Here is a 23,661-nt window from a genome sequence, read left to right as displayed (position 1 = left end):
TGTTGTGAAAGTAAATATGTTGAGATTTGGTGGTAATTAGCACGGACAAGTGAGACAGAGAAGTCGGGAATGATAGCAAGTTTTCAAACATGGGTCCCTGGAAGGTTCGTGGTGCCCTCATTAACAGGAAATTCACAAGAAGAGAGGGTTTTCAGAGTGTTCTGGTTTGGACATGTTGAGATGAAGATGCCTTTGGATATCCAGTATGTTGTCCAATAAGCAGTTAGTGTTGTGGTACCTGAGCTCAGGAGAGAGACTAGACTTGGATGTGAAAATCTGGGCATCATGTGCAAGAGGGGACAGGACCATGAGAGAGAATCAAAAGCAACCTCAGGAAAGAGCCCTGAATGATGGTTAGTGGGAGTGATCTGGATGATGATCAACAAAAGAAACAGAGGTATGTATGGCCAGACAGGCTGCAGGAGAATCACAAAAACTTAGAGAGGGTATCCTAAGAGAGAAGGTGGTGAGCAGTGTCAAATGCCAGATGGCTCAAAAAGGATGAGGATCAAGAAGGGGCTATTAGTTTTGCCAAATAAAGCATCATTAGTAAATTTAAAGAGAGAGAAGTTTTATTAAATAATACTATTGAGAGCCATATTGCGGATAGCTTGAGAGATAGTGAAGATATAATCTAATATAAATCTTTTTCTCCCCAAAAATATTAGCAGAGAAAGAAATGGAGATATAGGAGCAGTTACTGGCATGCATAGTATAATCTAGAGATGGTTGTTTTAAAAATAAATACTTTGGAATGTCTAAGCAGCAGAAAAGAAAGGAGGAAGAAATTGTAGATTAGAGTTAGAGAGAGAGTGGAGATGATGGTGGGAACAATCTGATAGGAAGATAGAAGGGGATGTTTGCAGGGCTGAACCAAAGGAGGAGAGAGAGAGAGATGGTAATCAGAAAGATGTAAATTGAGGAGAGAAGAAGGGACTCTTACTGAATGACTCTTACTTTTTTTTTTCTTTTATTGAAGTATGAAATGAGATCCTCAGAAGAGAGGTTGGGATTAGGGGGTGGGGTCGGAGCTAAAGAAAGAAGGAAAGGCTCGGGAAACCTGTTATTTGGTGAGATTCTAGATTGCATACAATTCAGTAATATATTTATATTATAAGTCAAGTAGGTATACATAGAATGCCTATTGTAAGCTCAGTACTTTGTTAGGTGCTACAGAGAATTATAGACATCAAAGACATGATTCATCCTCTAAAGCAGCATACAAGAGCTTTGGAAGATATTCCATATACAATACAATTATATATATATATATATATATATACGCTAAATCATGTGGTAAAAGCAGTAGCTTCTGAGGAGATTGAGAATTGAGATCTGGGAACTAGAATAGTCAACAAACCTAACTACATGGAAGAAATATAAATTTGAGCTTCGCTTTGAAAAGTAGACATCATTTGTATCAAGTGGAAGGTATTCAGATAAGAACCAAATAATCAAGGGTAAAGATGGAAGAATGAGAATCATGTCTTTGTGACATAGAGTGGAGACCAACAATGTGTGAATGTGTTTTGGGAAATAGGTTGGACAAGATTGCTATCAAAGGGAAAGGCAGATGAGTCTAGTCTTAGTAGAATAAAAAACTAGGAGCCATTTGAAGAAGTAAGATGAATTCATCGAGCAGTAGTACATAAGATGCATAAAATCAGGTAAAAGCTGACATTAAGGAGGATATTATAGTAATCCTGCTGTGAGACAATGAAGGCCTGGAATAGATGCTTGCATTTGGAATAAAGAAGGAGGGAGGGATTAAAAGACATTTTAAAGAAAAATAAAATCAATAGGCCTTGATGATTGACTGGCTACATATTGAGGAAGCATCAACAAGATGAAACAAAGATGACTCTCAGGGTTTTTAGTCTGGATAATTATAGGAGTATTTGTTAGTGGTGACAGCAACTGGGAAGTCAGGAGAATGGCTGAGCTGATTTGGAAGAGAAGATGATTAGTTCAGTTTTGAACATACTGAGCTTATGGTGACCGTGGGACATTCAAACGGAACTGTTCAGTCACAGTTAGAGATTGAAGACATGAATTTTGGCAAGAGAACATTACTGAAGGTAGAGATGTAGGATATTATCAGATGCTCAGTCTCCCTCTCACGCTAACTTCCGTCCACACTTTTTTTTTTTTTTACAAAGTATTGTTTGCCTGGTTTTATGATAAAACAGGTTAAAAATAATTCAGAAACCCTTAATCATGAATTTGCAAAACTATTATCAATAAAATCTGCCTTTGTTTTGCAGAAAGAAATCCTAGAACAACAACAGCGTGAAAGATATGATACAAGCTTCCATGGGATGTGTATGTTTTGCAGTGAAGAATTCACAGGCAACAGGTTTGAGTTTTTTTCATCTTTAAGGGCTCACTTTTTTTATTTGCAGATTATTTAATTTTTTTGGGGGGGGAGAGCAGGGAGGAGGTGAGGAGGGAGAGGAGTTATATATATTGGCCCAAAACATTAAATTTTATGGTCTGCCTCAGTAGAACTCTTCTACCAGCATCTGTTAGAATTCAAGAAGATAAATCCTGAGTATAAATAACTTCTTTTGTTGGCCTATATTCTCCCTCTCTCTTTTCCCCTTTTCTTTTCTTAAACAAAACAAAACAAAACCGAGTTATAAGAACTAATAAATACTTAATGATCTGGTTTCTAAAACTGTCATTTAATAATGATCTTCTGAGATATACATATCACATAGCCAGCTAGGTAGTGGAATAGCTCTTTCCTGAAAACTGATCCAATCTCAAAACCTAAAAATAAAGGAATTATATATTGGATATAGAATGGTCAAATCCAAACAATAAGAAGAAAGAACCATTCTCCCTTCCCCCAAATAGATTTTTAAAATGAATTAACACTAGGAACTTTAATATTTAGACTTCCTCTTCAACATCTCTCAACTGTTGAGTTGAAACAATAAATTCTAATTGTAGTGATTCTCAATGGCAATAATAGAGCAGAACCAACACCAGCACCCCTGCTCCTCATCTTTCTCCTCCTCATTTTCACAGCCAGCAAAATTCAGAGAGTAAACACTGATTTTTGGCTTATTATACAAAGGAAAGGCTTAGGGACCACAGATTATGACACTCAGGCTGGGTGGGAAATGAACACTATACTCAGAAACACAGACAAGAGGGAAACAAACAAGCCCAAGTGGAAACTCATCTGAGGCTAGTGCCCTCCATTCCCTTCGTCCCCCAAAAGTTACTCAGACTAAAGATCCTAAACCAGCCAAACAGTATATCCTCCAACCCAAGAAAATGTGAAAGTAGCCCACAGCACAAGTTTCAAGAGGTTTATGCAGAAGTAAAGGATAATACAAGGAAAAGATTAAAAGACCAAGAACATCTTTGGGGAAACTGAATAATTATCTAGCTCAAAAGTAAATAAGCCAACAGAAGAGAGGATGTGTAAAACCTTAAAAGAAATAAATGAAGCTCTAAAAATAAGTTTTTCAATATGAAGGAAAATTAGCCAAATATTACTTCTTGAAAGGAGTAGCTGGGTGGTACAGTAGATAGAACACTAGGTCTGGAGTCAGGAAGAGTCATTTCCCTAAGTTTAAAGCTGGTCTCAGATGCTTACTAATTGTGTGACCTTGGGAAAGCTTCTTAATCCTATTTGCCTCAGTTTCCCTAGCTGTATGAGATGAGGAAAGAAATGCAAACCACTCTAGTATCTTTGCCAAGAAAACCCCAAAGAGGGTTACAAAGAATCAGACAAGACTAAACAAAAACATCCTCTTAAGAGAGAAAATCAGGTGGACTCCCCAGAAAGCATAGAATAATAGGAAGGAACTCTAGAAAAATTCAAAAGAGAAATGAAACTCTTAAAAGAACAAATTAATAATGAGGTAGGTCAAAATGAGAAATCTCAACATAGAATTTAAAAATAAAGATATTTTGATTGCATGTAAGTATCAAGATCTGTTATCCTCTTAAAGAAATCATACTTGATTGTCATTACTCTGAGGCTGTTGCTGTTCAGGATTGAGAAGAGACTAAGTAGACTCTTGATGAAATGATTTTAACTGAATTCTGAATTCTTTCTGACACAGCAAGAATGGAATACAACTTGATCTTTCTAAATGTTTTAAGGAAACAACCTTGAAATCTTGAAGACAATGAAAAAAATTGAAAATGTTTATTTGTAAAAGGCAATAAGATTGAGGCTCTGGCTGAAAATCTTTTGGCTTATTGACAAGTAAAAATTTGTTTGAGAAATAAAATTTTTGGAAAGAGAAGAAATATTAATACTGGAAAAACCAAAATTTAAGAATACCTTGAAGGAGCAAGTGGCATTAATTAATGCAGTGATTTTTTAAAAAGACATAGTTGGCTAAAATATTTTATTTCAGAGTTTTATAATGTGTTGCCTGATATGCCAAGTGCTTCACTTGTTAAAGATCCCTGAGTTTGTTTCACAGGTGATGAATCTGGTTCCCATAACCTTGCCATATTAGTTGGGACTTGGTCTGTTCAAAAAAAAAAAAAAAGATATATATTTGAACTAATCAAAAGAGTGAATTTAACATAAAAATAAAAGCCTACAAAAAAAATAAATCTCTGTTTTTATGTTGAGAGAATTGCTTAGATGATTATCCAAAAGAGTATTTCAAGTTAGATGATTTTTAAATCTTATATAATTTGTTAGCATCAAACTTCTAACTTTTTTAAATTTAATTTAAATACAAATAAAGAAACTTAAAAACAAACATAAATATGAAATTGTAGGTACACATTTGTAGGTATCACCATCAAATTATAAGTTCCTCTATATTTTCTAATTTCTTGTATAAGACAAGGGCAGTTGGGCATTATAGGAGAAGGCTCTAGACACAATGTAGTGCTCTGCAAATATAGCACACTAGCCCATTTAAAACAACACAGGTTTTAGAGGCAAAGAAACAGCAAATAATGGTTCAGAGAAATTAGGGAGAACTGGATCATACTCAGTTAAAAATTTAAACAAGAGGTATAGTTCAAATTTATTGTGTTAAGAGAGTACAATGTCAGGGGTTCCATGCTTTGTTAAATATACCAGCATTGTTCACAGGTGGCTCAGAATCTGAGTCATCAGACAACATCAGTCTCCCTTTTCCTTGTCTCCTGTGTTCAATCTGTCAGCAAACTCACTTGGTTTCAACTTTACAGAAAGATACTGTGAAGGATTCTCTGTACTTGACACTCCCTACCTGCCAGTGATCTTTCCCATATCTAATATCAGTTTGTATTCTTTATATTCTTATTCTGTTTTGTGTTATATTTAATGTTGGAAATGTGTTTTATCTTCCATTTTTGTACCATAAGTTTCTCAAGAGTAAAAATTATATCTTATCCATCTTCATAGCTCTTCTAACACTTTGAAACCAAAAAACTAAATGAAAGGTCTACTCCACTGTCATTAATAATATATCTAATCCTGAGTAACCATTTCAAAATTTATGCTATTATTAACAGTGGGGACTATGTAATGTTCATGTTCCTCAATACCAGCCCATCAATATCATTAATAACATACAAAAAATGAAATAATTTTTTATTTTAGTGGTGGTCCATTGAACCAATTACTGTAACATTCAGAAACTATGTTTTGTCAATTTCCTCATCAATCAATCAATAAGCATTTCTTAAGTGCTTAATGTGCAAGGAATTGTGCTAGCTATTGGGGATATAGAAGCAAAAATTAAGCAGTGTTTGTCCTCAAAGCTTTTACATTCTATCACATGTAAGAAATTGAAGGACTGTACTAGATCTAGATCCTAAGAATCATTTCCAAAACATAAAATTTAGGTTGCACCTCCAAATACTCAGTATAAAACTGATATCTATAAATATTTGTGGTAACATTTTCATTCCATGGCTGAACTTTCCCATGGATAGATATGATAGATGAATCTTTAATTCAACAAACGTTAAGAATATTATTTTGTTCAGATCATTACAAGCAACTCAAAGAGACACAAAGGTAGATTAAACATGGTCCATATTTTTAAGGCACTTAAAGGAAGGAGGCAAATGGTTCTGAAAATTATCTGAAATTCAGTTGACATAGACACATAACAACCAGAGGATTTTAGAGGAAGGGGAAAAGAAGCATTTATATACCTCCTACTATGTGCCAGGCGTGTTAAGTACTTTTTAACAATATTATCTCTTTGATCCTCACAACAACTCTGCAAAGCAAGTGCTATTATTATTTCCACTTACAGTTGGGGAAACTGAGGCAAATAGAGGTCAAGTCACTTGCCCTGAATGATAAAACTAGTAAGTGTCCATAGCCACATTTGAGCTCAGGTCTTCCTAACTCTAGGCTCAGGGTTTTATCTCACTGGGCTACCAACTGTGCTCAGTTTTATGTTTGATCCTAAAAGTTATAGAGAACTACTGGATTTTGTTTTATTTTGTTGTGTTGTGTTTTTAAGTCACTTAATAGGAGATGATAGAGGCAGACCTACACTTTAGGAAGATCACTTTAGCAGTTACTCAACTGTTGAAAATGGAATAGATTGTTTGGTGTATTTATTTTTTTATTAGTGCAAAACTCCTTTTTTTCCCCCCAAATGCAAGATATAGAGCAAATAATCCTGGACTTGATTCAATAGCATGGTGTTCAAAGACACAACTTCACTAGTTTCTGAATACAATTCATTAAACCTCTCAGAGATAATAACAATACATGTTTAATAAACTGAAGCTACTTCTCCAAATGTTCAAGTCACTTTTTTAAAATTTTCAAAACATATCCATGGATAATTTTTCAACATTGACCCTTGCAAAACCTTGTATTCTAACTTTCCCCCCCTTCCCCTAGATGGCAAGTAATATATGTTAAATATGGTAAAAATATATGTTAAATTCAACATATACACACATAGTTATACAATTATCTTGCTACATAAGAAAATCAAATCAAAAAGAAAAAAATGAGAAAACATGATAAAACCATGTCACTTTCTACAAACCAAAATGACTAATTACTGAGACTTAAATATTAAAGTTACTAGCAAGACAACCTCGTTACCTTGTAGTATAAGGTAACCAATAAAACTGGCATAAATTATCATTTATATTTTTAAGGTGAAAGATTTCAGCAGAATAGCTTTGCCTATTACTTATAGTGCTTAATTTCATATTTATATAATAGTCCTATCATTCATTTATTTCAAGATAGCAAGTTACATTTCTTCTCAAGAAGAATTTTCTTTCCTTATCTGCTTTGTAAAGGCAAACGATCAGGCAAATAAGAAAAATTTTAGTTTAGTGAAGAAATAAGTACTTTTCATGCCCTTTCCTTATACTTCACTCAGCCTTGTCAAGAAAATAGTCTCAGTCACAAATGACAGTTAAAATTGCCAATTCCCCAACACCCTAAAGCTGATTTAACGAGGCAGTAACAATAACTATATCTAGTCTCCATGGGAGAGGCTACTGATGTTGGTATTATGCCTGTAATATGTACATTTATAAGGTCGTTAAGGGGATCAAATGAGAACATATGTCATGTATTTTGTAACCATAAAGTACTGAACATGAATTGTTATTGATATTCTGTTTACTAGTTCAATTTCTTCCTTCCATGTTTCCTCTGATAATTTCCCACTAAAATGAGAGTATGAAATCTTAACTGTCTCTGTTCTTAATAGAGATATAAAAAAGCTTAAATCTTTCAGCATCGGTTGCTATCCAGATTTCTTAAAATTTCTTCCTTCAGAAATTCCACACACACACGCAAAAAAAGTACACTGTTGAATGAGAAACTAGTATCCAGCTAATTCTGCAGCTCCCCAAAGATTAGATTCATTATGAGTCCTGACAGCCCTATATTCTCAACCCAGGCTACCGTCCTCCTTTCCTTATCTTTGTAATTTGGAAAGATCCAAAAAGTACAAGAAAATGTTGGCATTTTAGCCCCGTGGAAGGTAAAAAAGCTAATTTTAAAAAGAGAAGGGATAATTGTTCTCATCTCTAAACCTCAGTCAAAGAAAAGCAACTAGGTAGTCATTCATTTGAATTTTTGGCTATTGAAAAGCTTATTCTATCAGTATAAAATATCAATAGAAATAAAAATAATATGGGAAGATGGGGAAAACTGTGTAGGGAAATTATTTTTCTGAAGTGTAAAAGTAGAATAATATGTAAATAAATATAGTAAATATTGAATCTCTGAAAATTATGACCATCTCTTTGAATTGTGTGATTTTAAGAATTCTTTAGTTCATCAGAATTGCCTATGTGAAGGATCATCTATAATTATGTATAAAACACTTGTGGACACAAGGTAAAAACATTAAAAGAAAAAAGACTGAAATTCTGGCTGAGATAGTTGTAATTAGGAGATGAAGCTCACTTTGTGGTAATGGAGAAGCAGATGATTAGAAACAGATAGTAAAGTTAGACAACTTAAAATATCATACTTGATTGAATCACATCAAAATGGCAAATATGAGTAAATAAAGATGACCCTTTCCCCCAGCCAAGTGACAATCGCATTAAATTACCAGATACCAGGAAATCAGAGGATGGTGGGGGACAAGCCAGGAAACAAAGGAGACTGGGTTCTTTCTTTTTTTCCCTCACACATCTTAAGTTGAAAGATTACCTTAATGAGACTTGTCTTGTACTGAAGGTTAGGTTACAAGGTGAAGGGATGCTTGTATTAAATGCCCTACTCTGATGTCTCACAGTGCAGTGGAGTTGATCACAGATTCCCAGAGGCTCCCCCAAAGTAGCACAAGCTCTGATGTGTCCATTATGGGATAGAGCCTCTGGGTACAGTCCCAGCGGGTCTGTACCTGCCTTCCAAGAAACACACTAACTGAGCTCTAACCAAGAAGCTCATCAGTAAGAGGCTTGCCTCTGGGTGATAAATTCTTTGGCCTTGGGCAATCCGTGGGAAAAAAAAAGAAAGAAAAATACAAAATGGCCCTGGGGCCATTGTACTTCTGCAGTGATGGTATGGGGCAGAAAACAAAAAAAGACTGTGGTAGGGATTAGACAGTTTTTAGGCTTTTCCCATGATTCTAAATAACATTTTCATTGTAAGAGGGTACTATCATTTTTCCTTCTCCATAATTTGGAAGAGTAAAGTACATAAAAAGCAGCTTATTTTGCAGATCAGAGAGCAAAGGCATAGCTTAGCTTTAGAACCCTGTGATTATTTTACCCAAGTAGAAATAAACACAAATTTGGTCTCCTAATCCAGACAGGGATTCATGGATTTTTGGTGCACATCTTTCCCATGTATATATGTCTTCCAGTGCACTTCTTATTAGCTAGTCAGCAAATATATGACATTATTTAATAGATATTTATCTAAGAATGTTAATGGATATGGTCCATTGGCTGTCTCCTCTGTCTTCTTCTTGAACTCTTCTTCATTGAATCCCTAACTTGCTCCAAGGCACAGCTCAAGTTACCTCATCAACTTAAAGCCTTATCTGATCTTCCCCCCTCCCCAATTTCTAATATGCCCTCCTACTTCCCCCCTCCCCAATTTCTAATATACCTTCCTAACCCTAACTCCCCTATGTCTGTCTGTCTGTCTGTCTCTCTCTCTCTGGCAGTTGGGGTTAAGTGACTTGCCCAGGGTCACACAGCTAGGAAGTGTTAAGTGTCTGAGGTCAGATTTGAACTTAGGTCCTCCTGACTTCAGGGCTGGTGTTCTATCCACTGGACCACCTAGCTGCCTCACTATATTGTAGTTTAAAAAATATATTGTCTGTATATATATGTGTAGCTCTTGTCTCCTCTATTAGAGCATAAACTCTGAGAGAAGGGATTATTTCATGCCTTCTATTTTAATCTCTAGTGTCTAGAACAGTATCTGGCTTATAGTGAGCACATTATAAATTCTTATTGAATGGTTGAGTGATTTTGTATTTATTTGACATATTTTTATTCTGTGTAAACCCACGTGTACACATATCATTTACTCCAATTGAGTGTAAAATCCTTAAGAAGAGAGACTGTTTCATTATTGTTTATAGCCCAGCACCTAACAGTGCCTAATATGGAGTAAACATTTAATAAATGCTTTTTGCTTGATTTCAAATTCAAAGAAAAATACTTTTCATATTTCACATATTCTACAAACCTTTATTGGGTTCCTACTGTGTACTGTTATTTATTATGCATTATTTACTATGCAAAAGCACTGTGCTAGGAGAAATGCAAAATTTAGAAAAAGCAGAATCCCTGCTCTTATGAGCTTATAATCTAATAATACTAATTGTAGGACCATGGAAAAGTCACTCTCTAGACTTCCTGTAAAATGAAACTAGTAATACTTGCAATTAGTGTGCCAAAAAATATTTATTAAGCACCTACTATGTGCCAGACATCCTGCTGAATGCTGGGAATTCAAAAAATGGTAAAAGACAGTCCTACTCTGAAGGAGCTTACAGTCTGTTGGGAGAGGAAGCATACAGACAAGCTATATTTATATCTATAGATATGTATAGCTATAGCTATATCTCTATATATATACATATATATGAGGTATACATATATGTATGTATATATGTATATATACATATATATGAGGTATATACCTTGTATATATGAGAGGTACCATACAGACACCTATGTTCAAACTACATATAGCTAGCCAGCTATATAGATATCATATATTAATATATATGAGAAACTGGGGATAATCTCAGAGGCTAGACACTAAAAATGAAAGATGTCTGGAAAGGCTACTTGCAGAAGGTAGGAGTTTAGCTGAGACTTGCCCACCTCTTTATTGTGAAGAACCTACTTAATAAACCTTAAATCACCAGGCAAGATGGGTTGTCAAATTATTGTTTTTATAATAGTTATTAATTATCATGATAATAATTAATTACTGGTACTGGATAACTCAGGCACTTTAAGGGAAGCTTTGAGGTGATATAGCAATCTGCCAACTGAACTGGAGATGTTTGACATGGAGAAGAAAATCTTAGAGAAAAGATGAGAGTGTTATTCAAGTTTTTGAAGGATTGTCATTTATAAAGGGGATTAAATTCATTCTTCTTTGTCCTAAGGGGGCAAATCAAATAGATGGATTTCAGTTTCCTGTAAGAAAAAAATATTTTTCTAACAGTTTGAGCTTTCCCAAAGTTCAAAGGATTACAAAAAGACCCCTTTACTAGAGGTCTCAGTGACAAGCTGAGTAACTATTCTTTAGGGATTTTGTAGAAGGGATTCTCAGCCTACTATAGATTGGACTATATTGGTTTTATTGAGATTCTGTGATAATATATCAAGAAAACTAGAATTCACAAAGCTACATGACATATCACAATGAGACATACTTTTTTCATTTAATTTTTTTAAATGCCCTTGATTCAAAGCTTTTGTCTCTTACATCTTAGTTATTTCAGTCATTCTTCATGACAAAGAAAAACAAGCAAAACGTCAGATATAATGACTCTATCTGACTATATATGCTGTTGTATCCAGTAGTCTTCCATTTCTGCCATAAAGTAATGGTACATTTCATTATCTATTCTGTCATTTCTCAGAATTCGTATTACATATTTTGACTGATCTTTTTATTACATTGCAATCCATGGCCAAAGTGGAATTTGTTTTATTTTACTATGCAAATTGGTCAGAAAGATTTTTTTTTTCTCAATTGGAAGGGAACTAGGAAGGGAAAAGGAACTAGCTATAGGGATTAAAAAAAAAAAAAAAAGATAAAGGAAGGAAAAGAAAACTGTGCCATTGAATCCACACACTAAAATGGTGAAGTCAAATGGAAGAAGCAGATTTATAGGGAAACACAATAAGCCCAGTTTGGGACATGTTGTGTTTTTGAAATATGTGCAACATCCAGATAAAAATGTGCCCTGAAGGCAGCTGGAAATATAGGTGGGTCTGAAGCTCAAAAGTGTGTTCAAAGCTAGATATGAAAGACTGAAAGCTGGAAATAAGACAAATTGATAACTGGGAAAGAACTAAACGTACAAAGACCAAAGCCCCAGGCCATCACCAGTTGTGTTGATTTCTGTCTTGTCACTAGATTTTAGTAACTGGCAAAGAGACTGAAGTGATTTTCCGTGTTCTTCTCCAGTTCCTTTTACAGATGAAGAAATTGAGGCAAATAGGGTTAAGGATCTTGCCCAGGGTCACACCGCTAGGAAGGGTCTGAGGCCAGATTTGAACTCAAGAAGATGGGTCTTTCTGACTCTGGGCTTGGCACTCTATCCACTGCACTACCTAGCTGTTCTTCATTATTAGCTAGTGATTATTTCTATAAATCACCTCATTTAATCTCTAATCTCATTGCAGGTCTGTCCTTTTGAACCACATGGCAAGAGAGCATGCTTTCAACATTGGACTGCCAGACAATATTGTACACTGCAGGGAATTTCTTGAGGTCTTACAGAAGAAGCTTGACAAGTAAGTACTGTTTTATGAAACATACCTCAAAGTCACATTAATTTCAGTGAAGTTTTGAAAATCAATTTAATAGCCAAAGATAATAATCTGATGGTCTGTACTTTTTTTTTTAAAGTTGGAGCATTGAAAAACATTTTTTATTTTGTAGATTATATTTTCATTTAATTTTAATTCACATTTACTGTAAATGCAGCTTAATCAGAGGTCAGACATGGAAAAATTTGGATTACCTGGGATGGGATCAAAGATCTGAAAAGGAGGCTGTGAGTTGCTGAAAGAGCTGTCACCAAGTCCATGTACTAATTCCCAAATCCTTTATTTGATTGTTCCTTGGGTCCTCACACAGAATTTCACTTGAGACACAGATCTAAAAATAGCTTGGTTATCTGGTTCCCCAGATTATAAAAACTGAATAATAGCAAATTAGAATGTTAGCCTGACTCTAATGGAAATAAGGGAGGAGGAGGAGATAGAAAAATTAGTATTTTTAGTTTAATAAACGTAAAACTGTACTAATACTTTTGAAACAGCCTGTATATATCTAAGAACTAAAAAAAATAGGAGCTCCTTAAGTAATTATCATATCACTACTCTGTACCTCATCTGTGAAATTAGGGTTTTGGTATCATCTTATTTAAGCCCAACAATGGCCTCTGAAGTCTGTCGTCCAGAATTGGCGTTCCATCCTCTCCCTCCAAGAATGCAGTTCTCCTTCTCCACCTCTTTTGAATCCTTCCTGGTTGAGTTCACTTTCCACTCCTGCAGGAATTCTTACTTGATCTCCAATCCAGCCTCAAGTTACCATGTGTACACTTAACTGTTTACTCTCTGTGCTCTCTGAGCACAGAAACCACCTTGCTTTTCTATTTATACCCCCAAACATTTTCGGATGCTTTGTATATAGAAGCATAATAAAGATTTGTTGAATTGAATTAAACCGGGTGCTTCCAGCTGTAAGACTGTGATTCCTTCATCCTGTTTTTAAGTGTTTGATTGAACTTTCTAACTTAATTTTTAAAAAATCCTTCCCATCTTCCGGAAGTTCGTTGCTTACCGTCATCATTCTAGATTTCCATTTCATAGCTATACACTGGTCGAACTAGCCTACCTTATTAAGCAGGGATAGGTAGGAGAATTTTTTGCAAAACATAAGTACTTTTTGAGACAGTAATCAAGGTTCATAAGGATGACTCTGAGTCATCAACATTAAGTTGAATTATATTTAGCATACCCTGTTTAAAAAGGTAGGAGAGTGTGTATGACATTTTAGAAGAATTTCTGTCAGAAATAGTTAAACTTTTAAAAGCATCAATGCTTAAAAGACTTAGCTTTAGTTATCGGGGAAATACACTTATGTGGAGCACTTGCCTTCCTGGTAAAAGCAAACTAATGAGGTGTTACTGAATATCCTTTTGAAGTTTCTTTGGAAAGTCACCGTACCCCCAAAGAAGCAATGAACAGTTCTCAACAAGTATCAGCACTGCTTGATCCCAAGCATTGTACTGAACTTCTCTATGCTTCTGTGTCCATCTATAAGAATGAAGATACAAACATCTCCTAGCAGAAGTTATAGTAAATAATCCTAATCCCAAAGATAAAGTCCTATTAAGATGATGATTTCAGGATAAGATTTTTAAGCCTTAACTAACAATCCACAAATTCTTAACTCATTTGCTTGACCCTTTAAAGCTTGATTGACCTAAAGTGATTATAAGTAATGTTTAAATCAGTGTCTTATCACTCTAAGTATTCTCTTCATTGGTACAGTGAGCAAACCAATCCCACCTTCTCTTCCTCCTGTGCATTTCTGTCCATGTTTTCCAATTAACTCCCATCCAACCAATTTTCTGGAGAGCTTTCTTTAGTCATCTTACACTTCATGGATCCCAGCAAACAATAGATCCTGGGGCTGACCTATATTATTCCTTACTTCCTATGTGATTAACCCACTTCATTTTCTAATCATCATCTTCTGCATATCTTTTATACTATTTATGTTAGCCATTGTTTACAAGTGAAAAGCTTTTGCTCCATTATTGATTATCTGATTATTGATATCAAATAGGGCATAATACAGGGAGATATGTGTTCACCAGAAGACTTCACTATCATGAGTAGATCTTGAGCATGTATATAAATAAGGTCTTCCCAATTTAAGTTTGCACTTGAATACAAAAAGGCACTACAGATGGGCAATGCATTTCAGGGGTCCTCAAACTACAGCCCGCGGGCCAGATGCGGAAGCTGAGGATGATTATCTTCCTCACCCAGGGCTATGAAGTTTTTTTATTTAAAGCCCACAAAACAAAGTTTCTGTTTTTACTATAGTCCGGCTCTCCAGCAGTCTGAAGGACAGTGAACTGGCTTCCTATTTAAAAAGTTTGAGGACCCCTGCTAGGCCCACAGTTAGTTAAAAGAGGCTCATTTACATTTGGGAACTTTTCACAATGTTTTCAGTTATTTCCAAGAGATCCCTTGGCACAAAAATCTTTCCCTTTTTGTTGTTGTTGTTTTTGTTTTAATTTAATACAAATGTTTGTAAGTCAGACAATACCATGATCTCTAATGGATCAAAACTTGCTGGTGACTCAAAAGTCAATGAAAGGGGGGCAATCTACAATACTATTATTGTGCAGATTGAGAAAATTTTCAGTTCAGTTATGATTATTTATGTTTTTATTTTAGCTTACAGTGCTTGTACTGTGAAAAGTTCTTCAGAGACAAAAATACACTTAAGGACCACATGAGGAAAAAACAGCATCGCAGGATCAATGCTAAGAATAGAGAATATGACCGATTTTATGTCATTAATTATTTGGTAAGGCTTTCCTTTCCTAATTGAAAAATTGATTGAAGTACAGCAAACACAATCTTGTTAAAGACCCATCTCTAATTTTTGATCAAGCTACTTAGCACAAAGGTCAAAATGCAACTGGAGGGCTCTTCAGAATTATATTTCCTCCTAAGAATGGTGAGTTTATAAAACAGCTGAACAAACATTTGTGGATTACAAAAAATAAAATGTCACCCACATTAACAGCAATATTAATATTAACAACTTAATTAAAATAAATTTCAAGCACTCATGTGATTTTTTCCATGTGGGATATATTGACTTTAGGCCTTAGATCAAAACAGTTATCATAGACTCAGAACCGAATGAGAAAGTTGAAGTCCTACTTTCCTATTTTATAAATGAGGAAATTTGAGAACCTGGGAGTTCAAATTTTTTGCCCAAAGTCATATGGCTACTATATGGCAAAGCCAGAATTCAGATCTAGGATCCTCCTACTCTAAAGCCAGTCTCATTAATAGTAGTTTCCTACTAGACTGCTTAAACTTTTCCTTCTCCTTTCCCCACATCTCACCTTACCCTATTCCACCCTGACTCTTGCCAACGAGTTAATTTAATTTAAATCTCTACTGACTGAGAGGGCTCTTATTAGAATTTTAAGCCAAAGCTCATCAAACACCTATGTGGCTCAAATAGCACCTAAAAATCCTAGCTACACAAAACTCTTTCCCACTAGGTATTAGACTGTTGTGTTCAGAAAGCTTTATCAAAGTATAAATAATATATGAGAAGAATAATAAACACATTAACTCGTGGTGGTCATAGTCCAAGTATATTTTAAGTAGGGTTAAAAGGAATCAGAAGCACAGAGCATAAGTTATTAACAGGAGAGTAGAAATTCACCATGGCCATAAGGAACCCTGGGTGTCACAAGGTTACAAAAAGCCTGAAGGCAGAAAGAAAGGAAGATATATAAAGCTGAAGAAGAAGAAACCATTGGATCTATTTCATAGTTCTGCCTTGATGTAGTTAGTGGCAAGAGGATGTAATGGCTAAGGGGGTCTCTGGGGCAGGAATGGCCCTCCCTCCCAAGATGTCTAAGTCTCCAGAGTCAGAAAATCCACTCTCCCTGCCAAGTTCCCTGTTGCTCTTCAGCTCATGGACCTTGCTATTACATACTGTGACTTCATAAAGATCATGTATCTCAGTGCACCCACATATATTTGGGCAACCAGGTGGCTGGCTAGGCTACTTTCTTTGTTATTGTTATTCAGTCCTTTCAGTTGTATTGCTTTTAAGTCTTTGTAATCCTATTTGGGGTTTTCCTTGGGCAAAGATACTGGAGTAATTTGCTGTTTCCATCTCCAGCTCATATTACAGACAGGGAAACTGAGGCAAAAAGGGTTAAGTGACTTGCCCAGCATCACACTGCTAGTAAATGTCTGAAGCCAGATTTGATCTCAGGAAGATGCATCTTCCTAACTCTATCCTCTGCCCCACCTGACTGTTCTAAAGTTGCTTCTAGTTCAGGTTTTTGTTTGGTTTTGCAATTACATATAATACTTCTAGGAAAATCTTTTAATAAGCTTTATCTTTTCCTACATCCTCCTTCCTTTCCCTCCTTTCTTCCTCTTTCCTTCTTTTTTTTTTTTTCTTTTCCTCCTTTCTTCTCCACTATGTCCAGCCTGGAAGTACAGCAACTCCTCAAGCACCCAATCCCATTATTGTTCATTACAAGAGCTTTGGGTTGCTCCATTCCCAAACTGAGCTGGTTCACTTCTCTTTAGGCAGCTTAGTTCCATCTCCCTGTTTCCAAGGCTTCATCCCACATGCAGCTCAGCCCTCTAGAGCTCAAATGTCTGCCAACCTCAGAACCTCCATTAAATGGGATGTACCACTCTTCCCCCATTTTTTTCTTCTTGTTGAAGATAAGAATAGCACCTAACTCAAAAGAATTGTTGTGAGACAACCTAGGCAGAGCACTTTGTAAACCTTAAAGTGCTATATAAATCTTATTATTAGATGTTCTATCCTAAGGGCCAATGAATTTATTCTTGATTCAGCTACTATGTCTCATTCCAAGCCTATCTATGCAACTGAAAACATTGTAAAAAGTTCCCAAATGTAAAGTTGAATCTCTGGGGTATCTTTGGGACACACTACTAGCACTATAGATGTCATAGCAGCCACAGCATCAGAGACTGAAAAAGCTGGTCCAGGAACATTCCCATGGTGACAAGAAGAACTACTCTGGTACCAGAATTCCTCTACCACCAGATCAGCCTGGGGTTTGGCCACCCACCTGAGCACCCACTCATTTTTAGATACATACGGCAGATTAGTGGGCAGCTATGCATGGAAGTTCTATTGACTTTAAAATGGAATAGGATGCCAGATAGCAGTTTTGTCTTTCATTGACATTTCCTCTAAGCAAATGGGAGAGGCTTTTTCCTGTTGTTATGAATGCTGAATTAAAATTGATAACCATTGACCACAAAAGCATTATTGGATTCAGTAAAGTTTTTTTTTTTTTTTTTAAAGGTGATACTTTTATCTTCCAAAAAGGAACATGTGTGTCCTGAATCAGGATGTAAATCTTCTTTCTGGCTCCAGGGAGCAATTTCTGCCTCTTCTAATCCTTTTGGCATTTAAAGTTTTAAAAAAAAATTTTTTTTTCTCCTCATGAAGCTAGTTTAGCGTGTATTTGCAGGCTGGCTCTGTGAGTTACCATGGTGCATGGCAAATATTTCACAACTAGCTAACAAACAACAAAGCCACATGCATCATTTGAATCCTTTAGTCTCCTGAAATCACTCAATCTCATCTCCTTCAGGGTTCACCAGAATTCATTAGGAAGTGGACTTCAATATTACACCTCTAAGAAATAGGGAGGTACAGCAAAAAAAAAAAAAAAAAAAAAGGAAAAGGAAAGGAAAGAAAAAAATGGAGGATGATTTAATAGGGCTCCTTCCTTTTGAGGTTCTTTTAAACTAACACCTTAGCATGGGATTTAAGGGAACACCAGATGGCCAGAGGTACTCATCTTTTTTGACAAGACTTCAAAAGACCAGATCTCTTGAGCTCATTAAGCTTCCTCTGCACTTTTAGAAAACATAAATGTACTACTAGCCCGTAGTTCACTCTAGCTCCTGTGGTTATAAATTTTCTGTCCTTAACAGAACCACTTCACCTCTCAAGCCTTTCCTGGACTAAACCATTGGGTCCTGTCAAGCTTCACTTTGACATTACACTCCAGGGCCTGCCACTATTAATACATGTAACTGATTCCTTATATCCTATGTGTGATGGTTCCAGCTTCCCTACAAAAGGCTTCAGTAATATGTTTGAAGATCACATAATAACTGGTATTTCTTTAAAGTTTGCAAAGGATTGTATATATTATATTATTTGTTGAGCTGCTTTCAGCCACACCCAATTCTTTGTGACTCCTTTTGGGGGTTTTCTCAAAAGAGATACTGGAGAGGTTTGCCATTTTCTTCTCCAGCTCATATTACAGATGAGAAACTGAGGCAAACAGGATGAAGTGACTTTTCCAGGGTCACAGAACTACCCACCAAAGACTGGATTTGAATTTTGGTCTTTCTGACTCCAGGCCCAGCACTCTATCCACTGGGCCACCTAGCTACCAGATATTAAAGTATTTGCCAAATGATTAAGAAACTCTAGCTACAATAAGTATCTCATCACAAGATAGTCTCATTGTGACTTGCCTTTGGTCACACACATAGTGAGTATCATGAACATGATGATTTAAACCTAGGTCTTCATACTCTGAGTCTATCACACTCTTACTTAGGCCATTTTGCCTTATTTCAAATATTAAGATGGACAAGATGAGAGATAGCATGTTCTCATGGCTAGAAAGCCGACTCTGGAGTGAAGATGTTCTGGGTTCAGGTGACACTTCTGACTCCGTACTGACATATCATCACCCTTGGCCAGTGTTCCCCAGGCAACTTTCTAAGCAAATAAGTTGTAGAACTAGTAGTAGTACTGATCTATCTTGGTAGAGAGAGTTTTTTTACTGGGAGTTCCCTACGCTATTTAAATTCCAATTTTTTGAAAGAAGATATAAATCCCCAAATTTCTAATTCATTACAATTCTGAATTAGTAATTCTGTGACCAGGAGGAATAGTATAAAAAAAAAAAAAAAAAGTGTTGCATTCTAATGTCATGATAATATCCCAGTAGCAACAGGATATGCTTTGAGTTATTTTTTGTAGCAGCAATAAGGATGTATACCAATATCTCCTCATCACTCTGGTCTGGTCCTTTTTGTGGCTCATTTCCATTGTCCAAGGCTGTAAGTGATGTTAACTGACCTAGGCAAAGATCAAACCCCCAACCTTAGCCTGGTAAGCACCCTTCTCTGCCCTTCTGAGCTAAAGAGCAAGACCATTAAGTGTTTGAAGCTTAGCAAGCACTTTTATTCCTCACCGTTATATGGAGATAAAGTGAATGCTGTCTAATGGGGCCAAAGGGAGTTGTGAAGAATTGCCCATAGGTGTGTTTGAGGAGTGGGCACAGAGAAGCTGCTTCCCAGCTTACCAGCCTTATAGTATCTCAGGACTTGTGGCCACCTGAGAGATAGGTGATCATGATTTCCTTATGCCATTGGGAATTAAAACCACTTTAATTATCTGAAAAATAAGTAGTTGGGGGGGGGGGGAATTCTAATACTTAAAAAATAGAGAAAATTAAGACATAAAGATTCAGGGGTCATCAGGTTTTAGCCCTTCTTCCATAGTAAAGAAGCATTCACATTCAATAGGAGGCAAGATGGTACGTTGGAAAGCACTTACACTGCTGACTCTCTGTGTCACCTTATTCATCTGAAGTTCTTGATTCTCAATTTCCTCATATGGTAAATAAGATTAGGCTGAATGGTCTCCAGGGCTCTTTTTAGCTACAAATTTATGATCCTACAATTAGTTCTTTTAGCCATTTAATAGAATTTTATTTATAAAGAAATTTGATCAAATAGAAAATGAAAAGGAAGGCAGAAAGTAGATATTCATTGTTTAAAAGTGCTCCTTTAGGGACAGTCAGAAAGGAAGATGAATGTGTTAATATTCCCATGCCCTGTTCCATTCTCAATGCTGCTTCTTTTAGGGTGTCCTTTTCGACTTGGATCTCTTCTCAGGAAGGCATTTTAAGGAACTGATTTCTTTACGGGGCCATGAAGGTCATATTGTCCAACCCACTGATTTAACAGTAAGGAAACTGAGGCCCAAAGAATTATGTAACTTGCCCAAGACAGTATATGTCAGAGTCGGGAGTTGAACCCAGGTCTTGTGATTCTGATTGTTTCATAGGACCCTTTACATGTTCTAGATCACCCAGAGAAAACCTTGTTTTATTTCCTCTAAGAAGGATAAAAAGGTCTGAGATAATATTCAGGGTAGTTAGCTAGACAGCTTTTTTCACAGTTTTTCCTGTCTTAAGGCAGTAGAGGGGAAGGGGACAAGCATTTATATAGCACCTATTGTGTACTAGGTATTGTACTAAGCTAATTACAAATATCTCATTTGATTCTCACAACAGTCCTGAAAGATTGGTCCTATTAATCTCTTCATTTTACAGTTAAAGAAACTGAGGCAGACACCAGTTAAGTGACTTGAACAGGGTCATGCAACACCCAGGTGTGAAAGGCTGGATTTTAACTCTGGTCTTCCTGATTTTTTCTTACTTTCCCAGAAGGATCCAGGCACCTGTTACATTCTCTCACATGCCAGGTTTTGTGCAGTTCTAGCTCTTATTTTCACTGACACTTCAGAATTCCTTGATTTAAAAAAAAAAAAAAAATTCCCCTAACACATAAAAACAAGCTGCTTCCAGTGACTTCAAGATCTTGAGTGAAGCTTCATGGATTTCTCTTTGTAGGTCTCTGTCATAAAAGAACCCATTCACATTTAAAACACATTGCCTTCTTCATCTGTTCCTAACCCACTTTTGTCTAAGGGCGTGGGTGTGGGTCTGCCTTTCCTATCGCATACTCTTTCCAACCCTAGCATGAGCCATCTGATGCAGAGGTTTGAGGGGGCGGACCACAAGGCTTTATTGACATGCCTTCCCAACTTTGTTTTTCTCCTGTTCTGTACTTTCGTGATATGATTCATTACCAGACACGATCTCTTAATTAGAAAGTTATGTGTGTTGGTTTTTTCTTCTGAGTTCTGGTCCTTTAGTAAATGGCTAACTTAGCTGTCCCTAGGAGAGATCTGGGTAAACGTCTGGGTATGTGTTTTATACAAATAGCTGTTTTCCTAATTCACTAGTTAAATGAAATTTGGGCTTCAAAGAAGTTTATTTCCTGGATCATTCGCTGCACATTGCACTGAGTTCAAAGAATATCACGAATTAATCCTTGGACAAGGGGAAGTTGTTTGCTTATCACTTAAATTAAGCTATTTAATAATATAGATATATTTGGGACAGTTAGATCAAGCTAGATTAAGCTTGTAAGGAGCAGAAGTGAATGATGACATCCACTTAATAGTTAAAAATCTGTGATTTCTGCATCCTCCATCCCTGATCAGATCCTGTCTAGAACGTAAGAGCTAAATCCTTAGGAGATCCTTGAGTCTCAAGAAGAGCTTAAGTGACTTGCTATTGAGCATATAAACAAAAAGTATTAGAAATTGGGATTGGAATTCTTCTCCTGTGCTTTGACTGGGTCAGCTAGTCTGTGGCTCAGTATGTAGGCCTGGAGTCAAGAAGACTCATTTTCCCAAGACACTTACTATTTGTATGATCTTGGCAAGTCACTGTTTGCCTCGGTTTCCTCATCTGTAAAATGAGCTGGAGAAGGAAATGGCAAACCATTCCAGTATCTCTGCCAAGAAAACCCCAAACAGGAACATGACTGAAATGATTAATCAATAGCATGTTTTTGGCCTCTCCTCTGTTCAGAAACTCTTGACAATAAGAAAGACCATGGCCAGCACATCCTCGATTCAGTACCAAAATAAACAATATCTCAATATTGAAAGAATTAGTGCATCTCCAAATATAATAATAATGATGATGATAATGATAGCTAACATTTATATAGTGCTTATTTTGTTCCAGGCATTTTACAATATAGCTCATTTGATTTCCTCAATAATGGGGGTAAAGAGAATGCTATTATTATTCCCACTTTACAGATGAGGAAACTGAGGCAAACAGAAGTTAAGTGATTTGCTGAAATCACACAGGCAGTAAGTGTCTGAGGCTGGATTTGAATTTATGTTTTCCTGCATTCAGGCCTAGTACCCTATCTGCTGTGTTTTCTAGCTGTCCCAAATATATCTTATTTTTTTCTCTAGACAGTTATGTTGTGGCAAAGTTATATAATGGTTTTTGTCAGTGGTGTCTCTTTATTACATACTATGTAAATATGCACTCTTATTGTTATCAAGCATTTTGCACCTTAGTTTTATGTTTTTGAATTAAATACCTCATCTTTACTACAGAGATCTAATGTTAAAGAGCATCCAACGACATTTGAGTTTATGCATCATTAACCTGATAAATTGTGACAACTTTGAAACTTCTCATTAAGTTGACAAATGATGTATTAATTTTATTTTTCTCTCTTTTCACAACTCTCCTCGCCTTCCTTCTCCCACTCTCAGAGAGACAGACAGAGACACAGACAGACAGAAAGACAAGAGACAGAGAGACACAGAGAGAGAGAGAGCAGAGAGAGAGACAGAGAAATGTCTGTGGTAGTAATAGTGGTCCTTGGTTTTGTGAGTATATTTTAATACTTGTTCTATTTGAATATTCAACAAACATTCATAAAGCACCTACCACATACAAGACAATTTCTTAGGCATTAATATTCAAAGGTAATACTAGAACTTGAAAGTTTGGATCTAACATTTTTCATAAAAGAAGCATAGGGTTGTGCTCATAGTGGAATCAGGATCATAGACTTACCTTAATCCCAAGATAATCATAACTATCCCCTTCATTTTACACCCAAGAACCGATGCCAGTAAAAGTTTCAGGGCACTAGGGGAGAGGATGGGAGGAAGGAGGGGAAAAATTGGAACAAAAGGTTTGGCAGTTGTCAATGCTATAAAATTACCCATGCATATAACTTATAAATAAAAAGCTATTTAAAAAATATAACCTCAAAAACAAAACAAAACAAAAAAAGTGTCAGGGCAGCTAGGTGGCCCAATGAATGAAGCACTGGCCCTAGATTCAGGAGGACCTGAGTTCAAATCCTACTTCAGACACTTGATACTAGCTGTGTGATCCTGATTGCCTCTCACCCAAAGTGTCATAAAGTAGTAAGTGATGGACTGGGATTAATACTCAGGTGCTTTGACTCCTAGTTCAGACTCCTTTCTGATCAGGTTTGTACTATCTGCTGCCATTAGCTATTTGTTCTTATTTAAGTCATTTTGTTTTGTGGGTCTCAATTTCTTCATTTTTT

General features: G+C 36.1%; 1 protein-coding gene across 3 annotated transcripts in view; it reads left to right on the top strand.

Moving 5' to 3' along the window:
• Positions 1-23,661, top strand: part of ZNF277 (zinc finger protein 277) — a 156,991-nt gene that overhangs the window by 119,053 nt on the left and 14,277 nt on the right. For all 3 annotated transcript variants that reach the window (XM_052001094.1, XM_052001095.1, XM_052001096.1), the window contains exons 5-7: positions 2,265-2,356; positions 12,304-12,414; positions 15,100-15,232. In XM_052001094.1, the coding sequence (XP_051857054.1) occupies positions 2,265-2,356; positions 12,304-12,414; positions 15,100-15,232 (336 nt within the window). The remainder of the gene's footprint in view (positions 1-2,264; positions 2,357-12,303; positions 12,415-15,099; positions 15,233-23,661) is intronic.

This window comes from Antechinus flavipes, chromosome 5, assembly GCF_016432865.1.
Source record: "Antechinus flavipes isolate AdamAnt ecotype Samford, QLD, Australia chromosome 5, AdamAnt_v2, whole genome shotgun sequence".
Classification (NCBI taxonomy): domain Eukaryota; kingdom Metazoa; phylum Chordata; class Mammalia; order Dasyuromorphia; family Dasyuridae; genus Antechinus; species Antechinus flavipes.
This window is presented reverse-complemented; position numbering and strand designations above follow the sequence as displayed.